The 16903-nt window shown below is 43.4% G+C and overlaps 1 protein-coding gene and 1 pseudogene across 1 annotated transcript; one reads left to right on the top strand and one right to left on the bottom strand.

Annotated features, from left to right (window-relative positions):
- Positions 1-999: 999 nt before the first annotated feature.
- LOC133011450 (soluble guanylate cyclase 88E-like) lies at positions 1000-9426 on the bottom strand. The gene is made up of 18 exons (XM_061079181.1): positions 9307-9426; positions 9029-9169; positions 8151-8290; positions 7859-7993; positions 6948-7071; positions 6742-6861; positions 6525-6609; positions 5683-5696; positions 4564-4655; positions 3910-4039; positions 3564-3710; positions 2907-3053; positions 2659-2815; positions 2468-2577; positions 2243-2332; positions 1470-1616; positions 1240-1377; positions 1000-1149 (listed from the first exon to the last, which is right to left on the bottom strand). Exons 1-18 carry the CDS (start codon positions 9424-9426, stop codon positions 1000-1002), a joined length of 2187 nt encoding a protein of 728 aa, XP_060935164.1.
- Positions 9427-11557: 2131 nt separating this feature from the next.
- Positions 11558-16813, top strand: LOC133011449 (myozenin-2-like; annotated as a pseudogene).
- Positions 16814-16903: the final 90 nt, after the last annotated feature.

The raw sequence follows: 16903 nt of genomic DNA, 5'->3' as shown, positions 1-16903 counted from the left end.
CTTTATGTTAGGATTGTTGCTGTTCTTGGTTTAGCATTTATGGCCCCTGGGGCTTGACTTGATATTCATATGAACCTGTTATAACCTAGGAACACTAGGCGATCACAAAAGCTTAAACAAAAGGACATGTGTTTTTTACCAGGCAAAGTTGACTGGAGTTCAAGTAAGATGAGTAAACACACGCATGCAAATCATGACACACAATAAATCATGTCCATATACTGTACACTGATCCATGGAGAAATGTGTTTAATAAAAACAAATGTAAAATATATGCAAATGTAAATGTGAGTATGGACGCGAATGCCTCGGAGTGACAAGACAAGACAAACAATAAGGAACGGAACCACAGACAGCCTAGCAGTCATCTCTCTTTATTTCCAGTGAGCTGACAAGCGTTTACATTGTGCCGGGGCTGTGGGTTTGACGAGACCGAGATAGAATAATGAATTCAGACGTTAGGAGCGAGAGGGAGGAGAGGGACTTCTCATCTCAGGGGATGAAACAAGATGTCAAACCTATGAGGTACAGCAGGACAAACAGTGCAGGAAATTACCAAGCTTGTGTCCACTAGGCAGCGAAGACTTTTCGGTACTAAAACAAATAACAATACGGGTGCACAGCAAAATCTTTCAGTGGCGATCGCCCTGAGGCAGCTGTTCCAAACAATCACAGTGTAAGGTGAACCCGGATTTGTTCAGTATTGTCCAAGCTAAGTGAGCATGATTTTCGCTGTGCAGTTCTAACGCCACACACAACCACTAGAGATCTTAAGCTTTACTAGTCTAGTTCATGCGTAAACAACATGTCATCAGAGGTTGCCATGGCATCACCAATTTAAAAACAAGCCTCAGAAAAAAGTCAAACAATAACAGCAAAATCCCTGCATTTCTATCTGGTGTTGGGCCTAACATTCGCTGCTTTGAGTGAGTTGGAAGAAAAAGCGCTTCAGAAGTGGTAGAATTACTAGCGTTAGCATTAGCTAGCATCCGCTTGGGTTCACGACACATTGCACATGGCACTCTTGGAAGAGTGGGAGTCGCAGGAGCTGGTGTGGGACGCGATGGAGTCTCGGCCGTCGGACTCGGGCGAGTTCCGTTCCAGGTGAGGGTCCCTGTGGCCGTCCTGCAAAGCGTCCTTGTGGTGGGCCTGTGGAGGGAACAGTTCAGGGAATCATCAAATGAGTCAGTAAGGCAGCAAAACACAGAAATCCTAGAGAGCAACATGCGCCCCTCCCACCTTATGACCGGACATCTCCTCCTTGCGGCCCTCCTCCATCTTCTCCTCCGGTGAATGGCCTGAAATCTCCATCTTGATGCGGTGAGAGGGAATAGACTTGGCATCGTCCTTGCCGTCCCCTGCACCCAGAGGAAAGACCTGCAGACAAAGACAGAAGGAGGCGAGAGGATTCAGAGATGATGATGGAGGCAATAAAAGCATTCAAGCACATCTTAGCCTGATTTCTTTACCAGTCCCTCCTCAGCTCGTTTGGCCTCTGGGGCTTTGATGTTGGCCTTGCTGATGCTGATAGTCTCAAACTGTGGACACGCCGCCTGAGCGTTCCCATCCTTGTCCCTCTTGCCTTTCAGCCAGTACGTCTCGATTTCAACATTTCCCTAAAAGTGGAGCGAACAGAGGAAAAAAGTGAACTTCGGACATACACAAATATTCATACTGCATCGATTGCTGTCATGGAGGATGGTAGAATGGCAGGTGGCAACTTTCCATTAGTCGAAATTCCCTGATAAAAAGTGAGTCACCATTGGTCTCTTGAGATCGGCCCCTGCAATCAGCTGCCTTAGAGACCTCTGGGAGTCACTTTGCCCGGTTTATCACTGACTGTGCACCCTCAGAGTCAGACCCGCTGATAACATAGACTGGCAAATCAACAAGCTGGCTGCCAAACACCAGCTCTGAATACTGAGTGTGCTGACTCCCCAGAGCCAAAACACTGCGTTTTATTTTCAATATTTTCCACTCTCTGGAATGTTTATTGTGTGTGAGTGCTGATATGCAAATTTGTCATTTATACAGATTACAGCCTCAGAGAACATGCATTTACTTTTGAGTGGTGACACACACTTAACACTTACAATACACCTCCTTAGCACAGCCATTAACAGGTTACACAAACTACACTGAGGATAAACACAAGTTATTTGAATTGAATTTAAATGAACAACACTAAACTAAACTACATTGAATTAAATAAGTTGCTATGGTGACAGCTGTGATCCTTGACCTTGATGGTGATGATGCCCCTCCTTTCGAAAATGAAGTGACTTCCTTTCAGGTGCTCATAGGTGGCGCTGGTGAGCTGAATGTGCATCTCCTGATTGAGACAACAATCACAGAAAGCTGGTTCAACACTTCAGAGGGTCAAACGATATGTGTAGATATTCTGACTTGACTTTATTTGCCTCTCATGTGTAATCAATGTAACTTTCACAAAGGTCTCCATCCGTACCTTGCCGTTGCTCTCCATGGCAGATGCGGTGTGGACCGTGTCCCCGTGCAGACCGTAACGTGGCATCTTATGTCCCACCACACCTGCCACAACCATGCCAGAGTGGATCCCTGCGCACAAAGCAGATGGTTGGGTCACTCAGTCAAACAAGAACATGAACAAACTTACAAGTTCACACACTTTCTACCCACCAACACGAATCTGTATGTGGTTGCCGTTGGAGGGATCCTTTAGGTGGTCGATGGAGCGCACCATGTCGAGGGCCATGTCACAAATGTTATGAGCGTGATACTTGGTTTTCTCCGGAGCCCCAGCAACCACCATGTAGGCATCTCCAATGGTCTCGACCTGGGGAGGAACACGGCGGCGGCTCTTACACAGGATCACTACACATGTGTGTAAACAGAATTACACAGAGGACAAACATATGCTGGCAAACCTTGAAGACGCGGTGCTTCTCGCTGAGCGTGTCAAACAGTGTGTACATGGTGTTGAGCATGGAGACCACCTGCATCGGGGTGATGTGGCTGCAAATGCGGGTAAAACCCACAACATCGCTGAAGAGAATGGTCACATCTGGGAACACCTGGGGGGAAAGACAAGATAAGATAAGACCATCTTTTATTAGCCCCACAATTTAAAGGGGTAATTCGTTATACATGTTATATGTAGAGCAGCAATCGCAAAATAGGCATCAGTAAGTAATAAGTAACATGCAATACTAAAGTGTAAGGAATATAAAGAATATATAAAACATATGAATGTGAATTTTCATCAATATTATTATATCAAGGTCAATATACATCAAAATTATGATTCTTAAAACCTATTGTTCCCTCCGCCACGGAGAGGACTGATATGATTGACATTGTGCCATTTGGTGCAGATCCAATTAAAAGTCCATTTCAAGTTAATTTAGATGTTTCTTAACCCTAACCCTGTTGAGCCTTGGTGGATGTATGCACTCTTTGACTCTAGTTTTAAAGAGTAGTACATTTAAAAGAACTGACATACTTATTTCTGTTGTTATAGGCTCTTGCAGGGTACATTCAAAAGTGATCTGTGGCCTGTATATGGCGCAATCTACAGTCCTGACCTCACAAGTGTTCACAGCAGGCTCTCCTTTGCGGAGCCTCTTGGCCACTGGCTTGGGAATCATCCTGTAGAGAAGGTCATCAGTCTTCTTCATCTCATAATCCAACATCTTCATGCTCTCCTCTAGCTTGCTGGACTTCTTCTGCTCCTGTGCTCACAATGAGGAAGAAGAGGGAGAGAGAAAGAAACACTGTAAGTGTGAGTCTATTTCCTTCACCTCAGGTCTGCGGGGTGGAAGGTGATGTGGGGTGGCTGGACTAAAAGAAAAGGGCTTCAGAGACACTTAACATAACACAGAGTGACAAGTGAGCCGATATTAAATGCAGCTGCACTTTGGCTCGGGGCACCTGTATGAGAGCTCTCTTCAGCTCCTCTGACTGCTGAGTCCCGGCCAACACCAGGTCTCTGCTGGAGTCGTGCATGCTCAGGTCGTTGATGTACAAGCCGGTCCTGAACATCGCACTCAGACTCTCCATCCTGCACATACACATACACACAGGGAAAAAATGAAGAACAGTTACAGTGATTGATTGAATGCAAATAAGAGTATTCAAACAAAAGGGGGAATATAAAGGCTTTATAATTCTGACAGCATCTCATGTTTTCTACATTAAATAACATGCAAGTTTTGTCGATGCCGGCATGAGGGCATTTACTTGCAAAAACAAAATGTTTTAGATGAGGAGGGAAATGTTTTGGTAATGTACTCTGTGGAAAACACTCTTGCAAATTGGTTCCCATTACGCTCACAAGAGCTGCACTGTCTGATTACAGACTAATTAGCAGCTCATTTCATGCATGGAAAGTGCTGTTCGAATGGGCCCCTGATTTTATTCACTGCCCAGGCTTTTATTTCCACTCCCGTAATTCAGTTTGGCTCTCGATGCTTTTTAGAATGTTTTATTTTTCAACAGCAGCATTTTAATAAAGATCTGGGTCTATGTCAGCGTGTGTGTGAGTGTGTGTGAGTGTGTGAGTATGTGTGTGTGTGTACGCCTTACACAGGGGTTCCCAGGAAGATGATGGACTCCCATTCTGGCATGTATCTCATTTGTCCTTTTAGTTTCAGGCAGCGCGTCCCATCACCCCAGCTCTCCATCGCGTTAGCGCTGTTACCGTCTAAGAGAGGAGAACATTCAAATGCCAAACAGAGACAAACATCCAGAGAGGTGTGTGAGGTTAAACTTCAGGAGTGAATTGTAACAGCATTAAAGATTTCATCTGAATTGAAGCAGCAGTTTAGCATTTTTAAAGTGCAAGTTCAAAATAGGGCTCCTTGCTTTCTTGCCAACAGTTAGGCAAGAAAATCTATACCACTCTTGTATCTTTATGTTTAATATGAAGCTATGGCCAGCAGCCAATGTGTGTAGCTAAGCATAATGAAGCCTCTTCTGGCTTTCAGTAGGTTATAGGTTGGAGTAGCAGTCTCAGCTGCCCATGATGACTTTTTATATTGCATCAAATTACTACTAATAAAAACAAACCTAACAGAAAAATAAAGACATAAAAATACATCACTTCCAAGTCCAATCCGCTAACAAGGAGGGGGTGGGGTTTATAGCATATACTGCAACCAGACACTGGGGGGCGATCAAGATGATTTAGCTTCACTTTTGGAGAGCCGTCATATCCATCTTCATATACAGTCTATGTGTGGAAGCAGTGACTTCCTGGAGTCTCTGCTTGTTGCCTGGCAGTGCTCCCAGACAACAGGAAATAGAATAATTTATATCATCATTTTTATTTAATATTTTTTATAAGTTAAACAAATAAGATACCAAAGGTTAACTAGGGAACTTAAAGATGTGGTGGTAGTTTCATTTTTGGACAGAGCCACACTAGGTTTTTTCTCAATGACGCAAACTAAAGTTTTTAAGCTGCGCTGGCTTCAGCATCATAGAGCACACAAACATGAAAGTGCTAAGCATAATCTCCTCAAGTCAACAACTTTCAACAAAATCTAATATTGCCAACTTTAAACTATTCCTTTTAAGTGAGATTGCTTTGTATTTCTTCTTCTTTGTTCAGTTAATTGGCAGGTGGCAACCAATGTCAAGGTGCATCACCGCCACAAGTGTGTCTGTGTCTATTATTTTGTCTCATTATGTGATTAGAAAGACGGACAATTTCAATGCTTATGTCTTTCTATGGTCTATGACCATTTCTCTAGGTCATGACCTTTGTAATCATCTCCAATGATGGACTGGAAAGCCATGAGCTCCACATCGACGTCAGCGGTACGATTGGCATTTTCATAGTCAGTATCTGTGGAAAAACAAGGCCGACTGTCATAGCAACAAACATTCATATTCACACCCCCCACCCGTCACAAATAGGGCAGAGATCTGTTCCACTAAATTCAATCAATTTAAGTTGAATCAAGACATCAAACAATTCAATTTTCAGCAACTGTGGGGCTCACCACTTTAATTCAGCTGCGTTTTCAAAGTTAAATGTTAATGCTCAAGCTCTTGGGGGAGAAGATGCATCCAATTACCACCAACCTGCTCTTTTTTAAATTAGTGAAAGTTAAATTGAGCAGGGTTTGTGACTGACTGCTTCGAAATTGATCTGACCACACGTCTGTGAGTGCTCGCCCACCAGACACACACACACACACACACACTCACACACACACACACACACACACACACACAGACACAGACACACACACACACACACACACACACACACACAGACACAGACACACAGACACACACACACACACACACAGACACACACAGACACACACACACACACACAGACACACACAGACACAGACACACACACACACACACACACACAGACACACACACACACACACACACACACACACACACACACACACACACACACACACACACACACAGACACACACACACACACACACACACACACACACACACACACACACACACACGCTCACACTCACAGCCCTGCGAAATGTTAAAACCACTCTTACTTTGGACTCGGTTGTGGAGGTTCCTCTCTCTCTTCACTGGCTCCTTGGACATGATCTCAAAGCCGTTGTTGGGGTGGGAGATGATCTGTGTGCAGATTACAAAGTCAGTATCCTCACCTGTTTCACGGCAATATTTTAAGATATAATGAGGAAAGTTTGATCTGAAGTGGCTGAAAAAGATTTAAGTTCTCTAAAATGTGGACGTGGGATGTCTCACCATGTTCCAGTTGAACTCCACTAGGGGGCGAGCAAGCAAGAAGGCATCTGTGATTTTCTTCCCATCCAGATCAGGGAAGACTGTAGACAGGCCCGAGCCCACGTTGTGCACCACCATGTCCTGAAGAAGAGAGGGACTGACCGTTCATTCACTTAACACTTTGTGTTGTTCATTAATTCCCCTGAGGGAGGCTGAGGGGAGATTACCTGTCTGAAGACAATATTGAAGGGGAAGACCTCAAAGAAGAAGTCTGAGGTAATGGGCAAAATCTCCTGCTCTTCCTCATCCTCCTTCATGATGTAGCGGTAGGCTGAGTTGTCAAAGTTCAGCCTGCATGGAAACACGGATCAGTATTTTATAGTGGAGTATTAAGTATGTATACAGGTCATTTAAGTTGATAGTACTGATAGTACAGTGTACTGTTCCGAGGCCCATTAGTTTTAACTGTACAATGGCTCCACCCCCTCAGCCACAGCCGCCGTTGTACATTTGTGTACGTTTTTGTATCTGTAGTGTCCAGGGGTCGGTCACAAGATACAACAGATGTCAGGGGCCGTGAGATTAATCCTTGCACATTTTGGTCAATTAATGGGTAATTTCTCAATTTTAGGTCTAATCAGTTATTTAAACAATACCATACGAAACTGTTAGAATTCAGAGCAAACAACTCATACACACCAAAACCTGATGAGCAGACACTATTTATTGTATATATATAAGCAAAGAGTTTGGTAACCTCTGGTTCCAACGTCATTGAATTCTGTTGTGGACCTGGATCAGATCAATATGCTTAAGTGTGAGATTTGTTGCCATTTTTTCATTTTTTCTCCAGAGAATAACTCTTGAATCTTGATGAAACAAATCAGACACATTTTGTGATCTGATATCTATGACTGTGTGAAAGTTGGTGCAGCTTGATTGAATTTAAGGGGACTGTTGGGCCTTGGCGGAGGTGTGCGCTCTACTGAGTGACCGACTAATGTTTTAATGTAGAATCCAGATCTGTAAATTAACTAGTAACATTCGCTGCCACAATAATGTACGAAGTAAAAACCTCAAAAGCGTGTGTGTCTGTGTGTGTGTGTGTGTGTTTGTGTGTGTGTGTGTGCGTGCGTACCTCATGGTGACGTGGGAGTAGTCTCCGACAATCTGCTCAGACATCACCTCCACTTGGATGTCGGTGTCGTAGAACTGCTTCCCCATCTGCCTCAGCTGACCCATGGCATAGTGCAGGTAGCCTTTACGCTTACTCCTGCAGATCAGAGAGGAACAAAATCTTTCTGAAAAGGTTCCTGGCACAGCTTTCAGTATTTTCTGCTCTGTTGTTCTATTTTTACATGTAATGTCTGATAGCCCATCAATCTGACCCACTCCAACCCTCGGCCCTCCTCTTCCTCATTGTCTCAGACCTGTAGTGCAGGGTGACTCCAGTAGCAGACTCCTCCTGGCAGAAGAAGGTCGGGGGCTGCACCTTGGGGTAGCTGAAGCGCAGGTATTCATGGAGGTTGTCGAGGCCGTTGACAAAGTCACGGACATGGCGGCCCAACACCTGAGGGACCAGACACGGGATGACATGTGACGTCAAAGAGGGATGATGTACCTTTTTTAAAAACAATCCTTAAAGGACTCTCCACTGATTTTAGCCAGACGGTTCAGTTTGCTCAGTGTTGCTCTGCTTCTTCATGAAAGGGAAACACTGTAAATCACTGAAAACAATATTATGATGTTAGAGAACAAAACAATAAGGCCTGGACAGAAAGGCTAATAATAACATGGTAAATGAACTGTATTTATATATCACTTTTCCAGTATTATCGACCACTTAAAGCTATCACAAACAATGACACACCATCGGTTTCAGTATCTTGCTAAAGGATACTTTGCAAAGCAGACTGGTGGAGCCTTTTGAGGCACATCGCCAATGACCGTCTGCATGAATTCACTGATAACCTCTCACTATGAAGCTTTTACATTTTTTGGACACGTCATAATTGTCTACTTATTTGTACACAGGTATGATTTTCAGTCTTCAATTGTCTCAGGACTTCATGTTTAAGATGGAAAACATCACTCACAATAATCTCTTAACTCTGAGCTGAGCGATTTTGTTTTGATGTCAGCAACAAAAAATAAGACACAATAACAGTTACAAGAAACTATGAAAACTAAATGTTTCATTACTCAAAACGACAGTACTGAGGATACATGCAGTAATTTCACTGTGTATTTGATCATTCTCTCACACATCACATCCACCAGAGGACAGGGTTTTGAGATCTTTTCTCACCTTGAGGATCCTGTCATAGCCGTACTTCCCTACAAAGCCCAGGAAATAGACACCCCAGGAGTTCATCAGCTCATTGTAGGGCGTCCCTGTCACTCCGCTGGCTGCCTTTGCAATGCGGGGAATCACGCTCTCGCTATACACCTGCAGATACACGTGTGCAGACATTTTCACTCAGAAACCTCGATTTTCTTATGACATCAAGACTGTGAAGCTGAAAACTAGACAGAGTGGCACATGTCCCTGTAAAAGCACATTATTATAGCAATAGCACATTTTACCTGGTGGGTGACAAAGGAGTGCAGCCTGACATCTGCTCTCTCCCTGACCAGCTTCCACACATCATCTCCGTACGACTCCTTGATGAAGTCGTGCAGACTCTCGCACAGCAGCCCGTACATTATGTCTCGCTGGGTTGAGGCTCAAAGTGAGCACCGTGAAGACAGCTCTCCCCAACTGATTGACTCGCAGCGATCCTCCCAAAGGCACCTGCAAGCAAATCAAGTAAATTCAGACTGATGATGACTCCTTCAGGGCTGCAAGCTGAACTTTAATCCAGTGTTAAGCTCTATATTAAAAAAAAACTGTCTTATCCTGCTCTCACCGCGACCTGGGAAGTTTGCGGACTTGCTCGGATCAGCCAGCCAAGTAAGGTTTCATCTGAAGGCGAGTGGAACAGACTGTTTTACAGGTGCCTAATTACCCAAGCCCTTGTGTCTGAACGGGCCTCCATTGTTCTGGTGTCAGCTGTCAGCGCCTGGTGGCCGTGCCCCCCCTCTCCATGTGACACAAACACACTGCAGAAGCCACCTTTCAAACACAGATGACTCCAGTCATGAGAATTTGTCCTTTTTTTCAAATAGTTCTTCTCCTCGACAGAAAGACTCAAAATCAAACACATTTCATAATAACTCCTTTTATAATTAATTGTTATCCGATTAAAGTGGAAATAAGAGATGGACCCTGATCACTGAAACTCACAGAGCTGATGTTTTCTTTGTTTAAAGAAGGCTGCCAACTAAATGTGGTTTCTTGTTATGAAACAAAATAGCTTTTCACCGACTAAACAAAGACACTTGAAGAAACTCTTAAGGTGCAGCGGCTGCTCAGCTTCCACTGCGTGTGTGCAGATGACTTTCCGTGACTCAGGATGACTCCACATTTTGTGTCCGAGGCTGGGAGGCTTCCCACGGGGGGATAGTGACATTGTGGAGCAGGGCAGGTGCAAAATCGATATCCAATCTCAACAGGGATAAAGAAAATGTTTTTCGCCCCCCTGGCTCCTGCCGAGCTCAATGAATCAATTTGTGGGGGAAAAAGCTGCTCGATAAAGACTAAGTTGAGTTCCAAAAGGGCAACCACATCCACAGTTAAAGGGCATCACTTCATGGAGAATCGCAGCTGTAGTTTCAGAGCATTAATAAATGAAAACAGAATGGAAACTAGAATGACTCACAATGTAGTGCATCCACCATGGCCTGATAGTTACCTTAAATTCAATCAAGCTGCACAAACTCAAAGGCCCTGTACGTATTATCGGATCCCAGCTTAGATTTCACTTCCATGCCCTATATGCAAATAAACTCTTACATGTTTTCCGCCCGCAAAGATGCAATGCATGGCGTGAAGGAGAAGAAGAAAGGATCAAAACTAACACACACGACATGTTCAAAGCAGAGCAAATCTCGCGTTCATGCTGCAAAATGAATTAAAAGGTTTATTCCTTATGCCATCACTCCACCGAGATTTGTGCTAATCCGTCCATTAGTTTTTAATCTTACTTGCAATCAATCATAAAAGAGCCGGGTGAAAACATAACCTCTTGGCAGAGGTAAGAATACTGTTATGTCATTAAGTTCTTTTAAACTCATAAATAACTGAAAGGTATGTTGATCGATCGTAACTCATGGCCGACCGAACCAAATGGACGTCAGAGGTCTCACCATCAAAAAATGTTAGAGTTTAACCTTTGACCCCACCCTGGAAGACAGCACCACAAACTCTGATTGCAGCAACCTCATCCATTTTACAGCTTCCCCTGTAAAACTGTCTGTGTGTGGGAAACCTATCATGAGCAGCTAATATATTGCACCAGGGTTACTGAGGCTTTAACGGGGGTAAAGAAAGAGAGAAAATAGAAAATGTGTTTATGTGCCTATGTTTGCCGTGGGCAGGTTGGATGCTTGGCCTCTCATATGGCTGTCACTGTCTGGACAACAGCTGCTGTGATGCACTCACACACACACACACGCACGCACACACACACACACACACACACACACACACACACACACACACACACACACACACACACACACACACACACACACACTCACGAAGAGGGGATCAGATTTTTATTTCAAAGCAGCTCGAGGTCACGATGCAAACCTTTATCCTCGCCCCTTCCCTCGACAGGCCTTTTATACCACCACCACCCGCCCACACCCAACCCCCATCCCCCCCATCCATCTTTGCTCTCGGAATCCTCTGCTAAAATAAACTGGGTGAGATATGCACCGCAGGCATCCCTGGATGAGTTTTATACGGACGGTCCCCTCTCTGCAGCGGAGTGTCAGAGCGGAGCGAGGAAGCATCTCAGCTCCAGTCCCGGATCGACCACTCAACACAACCATCCAGAGGACCTCCCACCAACAGACAGACGGACAGGAGACAACAGGTAAGGAGCCGCTGAGTGTGGACCTTCAATATAAGCAGGGACTGAAGTGTCCTGGGAGGAGCGTTAGGTTTGTTACATAAGTTTGGAAGCCATTGGGTTATTTAAAGAATTGTAAAACAGGAACCCGTCAATCATACATTTCCGTGTTGTGCTGTGGTGCAAGTAGAGTAATAATAAGTATTTTATTTTGAGAGATTTAATCAGATTATGAGGAAATGCATTGCTTCAACAAAACACTGTTACAGTCACACTCACTTAACAAAATGGGGCTGGATTCAGTAACATTTAGAACTTGTAACTATAAGATATAATGTAGGTTTAGTTACTTGTAGTTTCCAGTGTGCATAAACATGTAAGAGAATCGGCTCCTATAAAGAACTGTAAATTCATGTAATCATACATTTCTGTGTTGCTGTAGAGGCAGCTTCAAAATGTAAATACTTATATAATAGTAGTAACATTTTTAATATATTAAGTATTTTAAATTGAGAGATTTAATCAAATTATGAGCAAATCCATTGCTTGAACAAATCACTGTTATGCTAACTTAATAAAAATGATGTGCCCTTAGTAAGATCAATAATTTCGGACTTACATATAATCTAGGATTTGTGATTAACAACAAACAGAAACCTGGAGGAGTGTGTGTTTCTTCTGTTTGTCACTAAAATCTAATCTGACTCAAATAAACCAAATTATACATAGAATCCTACAATTTAAATAAATCCTTGTAAAAATTATTGAACTGTCTGTGTCCATCGTAGAAAAATCACAACGATGATGATGATAATGCAGTCCGGCCAAAATGACCTGATTAAACAAAGGATGATCAACGCTCGGGCTCTGTCCAGAGAGGCCAAAGGAGGTGAGTGCACTGTGGAAGCATTGGATTTGTTTCAGAATGTGTCACAACACTGGGACACAGAAATGATTAACATGTACATGAATGTGGACGTTAAAAAAAACTACTGCTATAGTATGCGATCACAGCCGGGGGCCGTCAGATGAAATTGAGCCAAACATCAAAGAGAAATGGCCTGGGGACAAGTGGAGTCAAATCCCAGGAGAGCCAGTATGCTGTTAAAATTCTCTAGACGTTTCCGCAGGGAGCATCCCAGTTGTGTGTTTTTCCTGCACTGTCTGCCAGCTAGACTTTGAAAAAAAGTCCCCTGCACTCAGAAAAATGGGACTCGATCAAAGGCTGCTACTCAAGAGTGGCGTCGGTCCAGACTTTTCCTAATTCTTATAATGTGCGAGAAAGAGGGGCCATCCACTCTTAAATTGGTCTTTCATCCAAAGAGCCTATTTATATGACCAGTTACCCGTGCAACCCCCGACCACAACAAACATTACACACCTCTTGACATCATCTTGAGGCTATTTCAGACCCTCCTCTGAGACATGATATAACACGAGAAGAGACCCTCAGCAAAAGCTGTGGATACCAACTTAGTGATGCTGTGACACGGCTTGGCTTTTTAACATCAGCCCCCCTCAGCTGTTGAAAGTTGACAGAAACAGGAAGATCCAAGGAGACATCAGGATTTGCCAACAGCCCCCATTAGTCTGTGTTACTTTCCTTCTTCTGCCCCTGTTGCTCTTGCACTCGAACAACCAGACGTCACAATGTATTTCAAGGTTGGAGTCATCTGATGCCACGGCACGCGGCACAGAAACCCGGGGCGAACCTCTCCACTCTGATGCCGCCGTACTGAAAATGCACAGGGACATTAAATGCAATCACTTATTGAAATCCCTCCATTTGTCTGTCATGTTGTGCCAGGGGGTCTGAACCTGGGGAAGAAGATCAGTGTTCCCAAGGACGTGATGATGGAGGAGCTGAATCTTCCATCCAATCGCGGCTCTCGCATGTTTCAGGAAAGACAGAAGCGAGTGGAGAGGTTTACCCTGGAGAACCCCGGCAACATGGCTTACAACGCCAACACTGTAAGGAAACGGCACACAGCACATAACACACGAAGACACATCAACTAACCTAAGTGTGCTCTACTTGAACTTATGAACCTCTGTTTCCGACATGCAGTGAATGCTTTTAAACATCTTCTTGCTGTGCCGGGTGTATCTACGCTATGATTATTAATCAGGAGGGTTTCTGCAGTCCCATCTCTTTGGAGACAGAAACAGAGCTTTAACATCTGCTACTCATTAAGTGTCTTCAAATAAACAAATGAGCAACATACATACAAAAGAAATACATTTAAAGAGACATTTAAAGAGATCTTAAGGAGCTCTGGCAATTCACACTTTCATAAATGTATAAAAGGACATTTGAAAAAGTATCTTTTAAATCTTTTAAGGCATTCCAGTGAGCAGTTTTGTTTATTTCACTGGGTGGGGCAGTGCACATTGCTAAGTTAACACAGCACGACTGACTTAATGAAACAGATTTGAGACAAAGTGCTTATAAACAGAATATCACAAAACCTTAAAGATTGTTGACATGCAGGGCATAATCTTGGATTTTGAAGCCAGAGTTGACAAGAAAGTTCTGACTTTCTGTGTCAGAATCTAAATTCGGGTTGATTTTCAACTGGGGAAATTCCAATGCAGGGCGTCAGAGAGTAATACAAAGTGTGATACCCGGCCTTCTAAATTTCAGCCTCTTTCCCACATTGAAACACCTCCAGGTTCTTATACAGGCTTTGGTAAGAATTAATAATGATCTTGAGCTGAAGCTGAGATTTTTCCAAACATTGGAAAGCTCCTTCCAAAGTGACAGCAGGCGGTCATCCTGACATGTAAAAGTCATTTCATATCTAAAAATAGTGGAGTCCCCCTTTGATAAAAAACTGTCTTACAGTGTTTTGGAAGTAAATAAATTCACAGAAATGAAACTTCGTCTCCTCAGGTCCATCTCGATGCCCCTCAAATCATCTCAGAGCCTCAAGGAGGGAAAGAAAACCAGGGTTTCTCTATCGCTGGTAAGCACAGCCTGGTCATGAACCTACAGAAGACTGTGGCAAAGAAGGGCAGTCCCGACGTCATCGCTCCAGGTAAATGCTCGTACACACGCTGATGAGTGCATCCCCACCTACTAGTTCACCGCTTGGCTACTTTTCAGCTTTTACATGGACATGTGTTGAGCAATTAAATAGAATGTTATTATTTTTGCCAGTGCTCGGAGTGTTGGCAGTTCGCACAGAGCTATTATCTGTGAGCATCTTTGCTGAGTGCTGCTGTTGTGTATTTGCTCTGACAGAAGTCTGACTGAGCTCTTTTTATTATCAGGGATTCACACTGAGATCTAATTACTATACTTCCTACTGTTGTTGACAGCAGTGACATGCAGGATATGTTATATGTAAATTAGATCTGGCGGATGTTGTTAGATTTAGCTTTTACTTCAATTATCGAATAGGTTTCGTATTAAATAAAAAACGCAGGGATAATCCTTTTTTTCTCGACACAGGAGACCTTACATTTGCTTGCTTGGAATTTTAAATAAAGTAACATGGCTTTCACTTTACCAGTATATCCATTTTACCCAGTGATTTGAGATTTGTATTCGTGCCAGGTTATTCTGGCCCTCTGAAGGACATCCCCCGTGAGAAGTTCAACACAACAGTGATCCCCAAATCCTACTCCTCCCCATGGAGTGAAGCTTTGGGAACCAAAGAAGAGCTCCTGAACGCCCTCAATACCCAGCTGCCCCAGATCCCACCAGGGCTCCAGCCCGCAAACTTCAGAAGCTTCAACAGGTAAGAGTCGGCTGCTTCACTTCACCGGTCACTACCCAGTTCACCCGAGTAAATCATAAACTGCTCAATCCCGCTCGGTGGGAAGCACCCGTCTTCAAATAGACCCGCAGATGACCTCACAGTGTCATCCATCACCATCATCACTCTCCCTCGGCTCCACTCCATGTTTCCACAGTTTGAAAATGAATCCAGTCTCTGGCTCGCACCTCCTTGAATTGTGACTATGCGCTGGCTATTTTGAACCCTGGCTCTTGAAAGATGATCCACTCGAGGCTAAGAGCTTTTAATGTCCCCACAAGACTGATTGCGCGGGAAAGGGAATCACCTTTCCCATGGCGCACGAGGAATTGCATCTCATCTGAGAGGCAGGACAAAGGTTAGGCTTGGGCAGAGGGAGAAGTGGAGGAAGTATGAAGTTCAGACTTCTGTCATTTAAGGCTGTCGATCAATAAGCTTCTGTAACTGTCTGGAAGTGTAGTACCACTCTGTTAAGGATTTAGGGTTATCAAGAAATTGTGAAGCTTTAATTAAACCTGAACTTTCTGGAAATTACATATCTCCCAAATGTGTCCCTAATGCTAGTTGACACTATTAAATTCAGATTTGTATTTATTAAATATTGATGCTTTCTTCTGTTTTTGGTATAAGTACTGAAACCAACATGTCCTTCCCATTCCCTTTCTAATTCATTAATTTCAAAGAGGAGACTCTGGCAAAAATAAGTTATTTGATTTCCTTTAGTACTTTTGAAACAGCTGATCACAGATTTTCTTCTTTTGATAAGATTTATGATCCCTCTAATAAGAATAATAAAGCTATTCATATTGAACCTTTCAAAACATATGCAATTGAGCTTTAAAAGTTAAAAATTAAAAAGAATTGGCAACAATTAGTCAGTTTGAAGATCAGATGAAAATATCAAATAAAACCTAAAATAATAGTCAGTAAGATCAGAGCTAGAAATCACACCTATAAAATGTGTCTTTAAAAGAGGATACGGATTTTGCCATATATAAATTTCCATTTCATGTTAATACCAAGTTTATTAACATCACATATTGGGAAATAAACCAATACACATCACCAAAAACTCTCTGCCAAAAGAAACCTACAAAAATACAGAAATAACACCCTTTGTCATATTGCTCCAGTGAAGTGAAACACAATGCACCGAGTCTGCTTTGTAAGAACCTTTCTTTGTTCCTCAGATCTGCCATGCCATTCGGGGGTGCTATGGCCAGCAAGAGGGTGACACCGCTCATCGACTTCGAGGCAATCGAATCTCAGAACCTGCCTGGCGTCGCCCTGGAACGCATGTGCCGACGACCCAACTTCAACCGAGCCCCTAGGGGATGGGGGGGCTATTACAGCCCTGAATCTAATGAACTATGAAGGACTGATAAGAGAGACTGCTAAGTGCTGGTCTATGCTTGCACCTTTCCTCCTGTGAAAATGATCCTCCTGTTAAATAGTGGGCACTGC

The sequence above is a fragment of the Limanda limanda genome, chromosome 10 (assembly GCF_963576545.1).
Source record: "Limanda limanda chromosome 10, fLimLim1.1, whole genome shotgun sequence".
NCBI classification, from domain to species: Eukaryota; Metazoa; Chordata; class Actinopteri; order Pleuronectiformes; family Pleuronectidae; genus Limanda; species Limanda limanda.
This window is presented reverse-complemented; position numbering and strand designations above follow the sequence as displayed.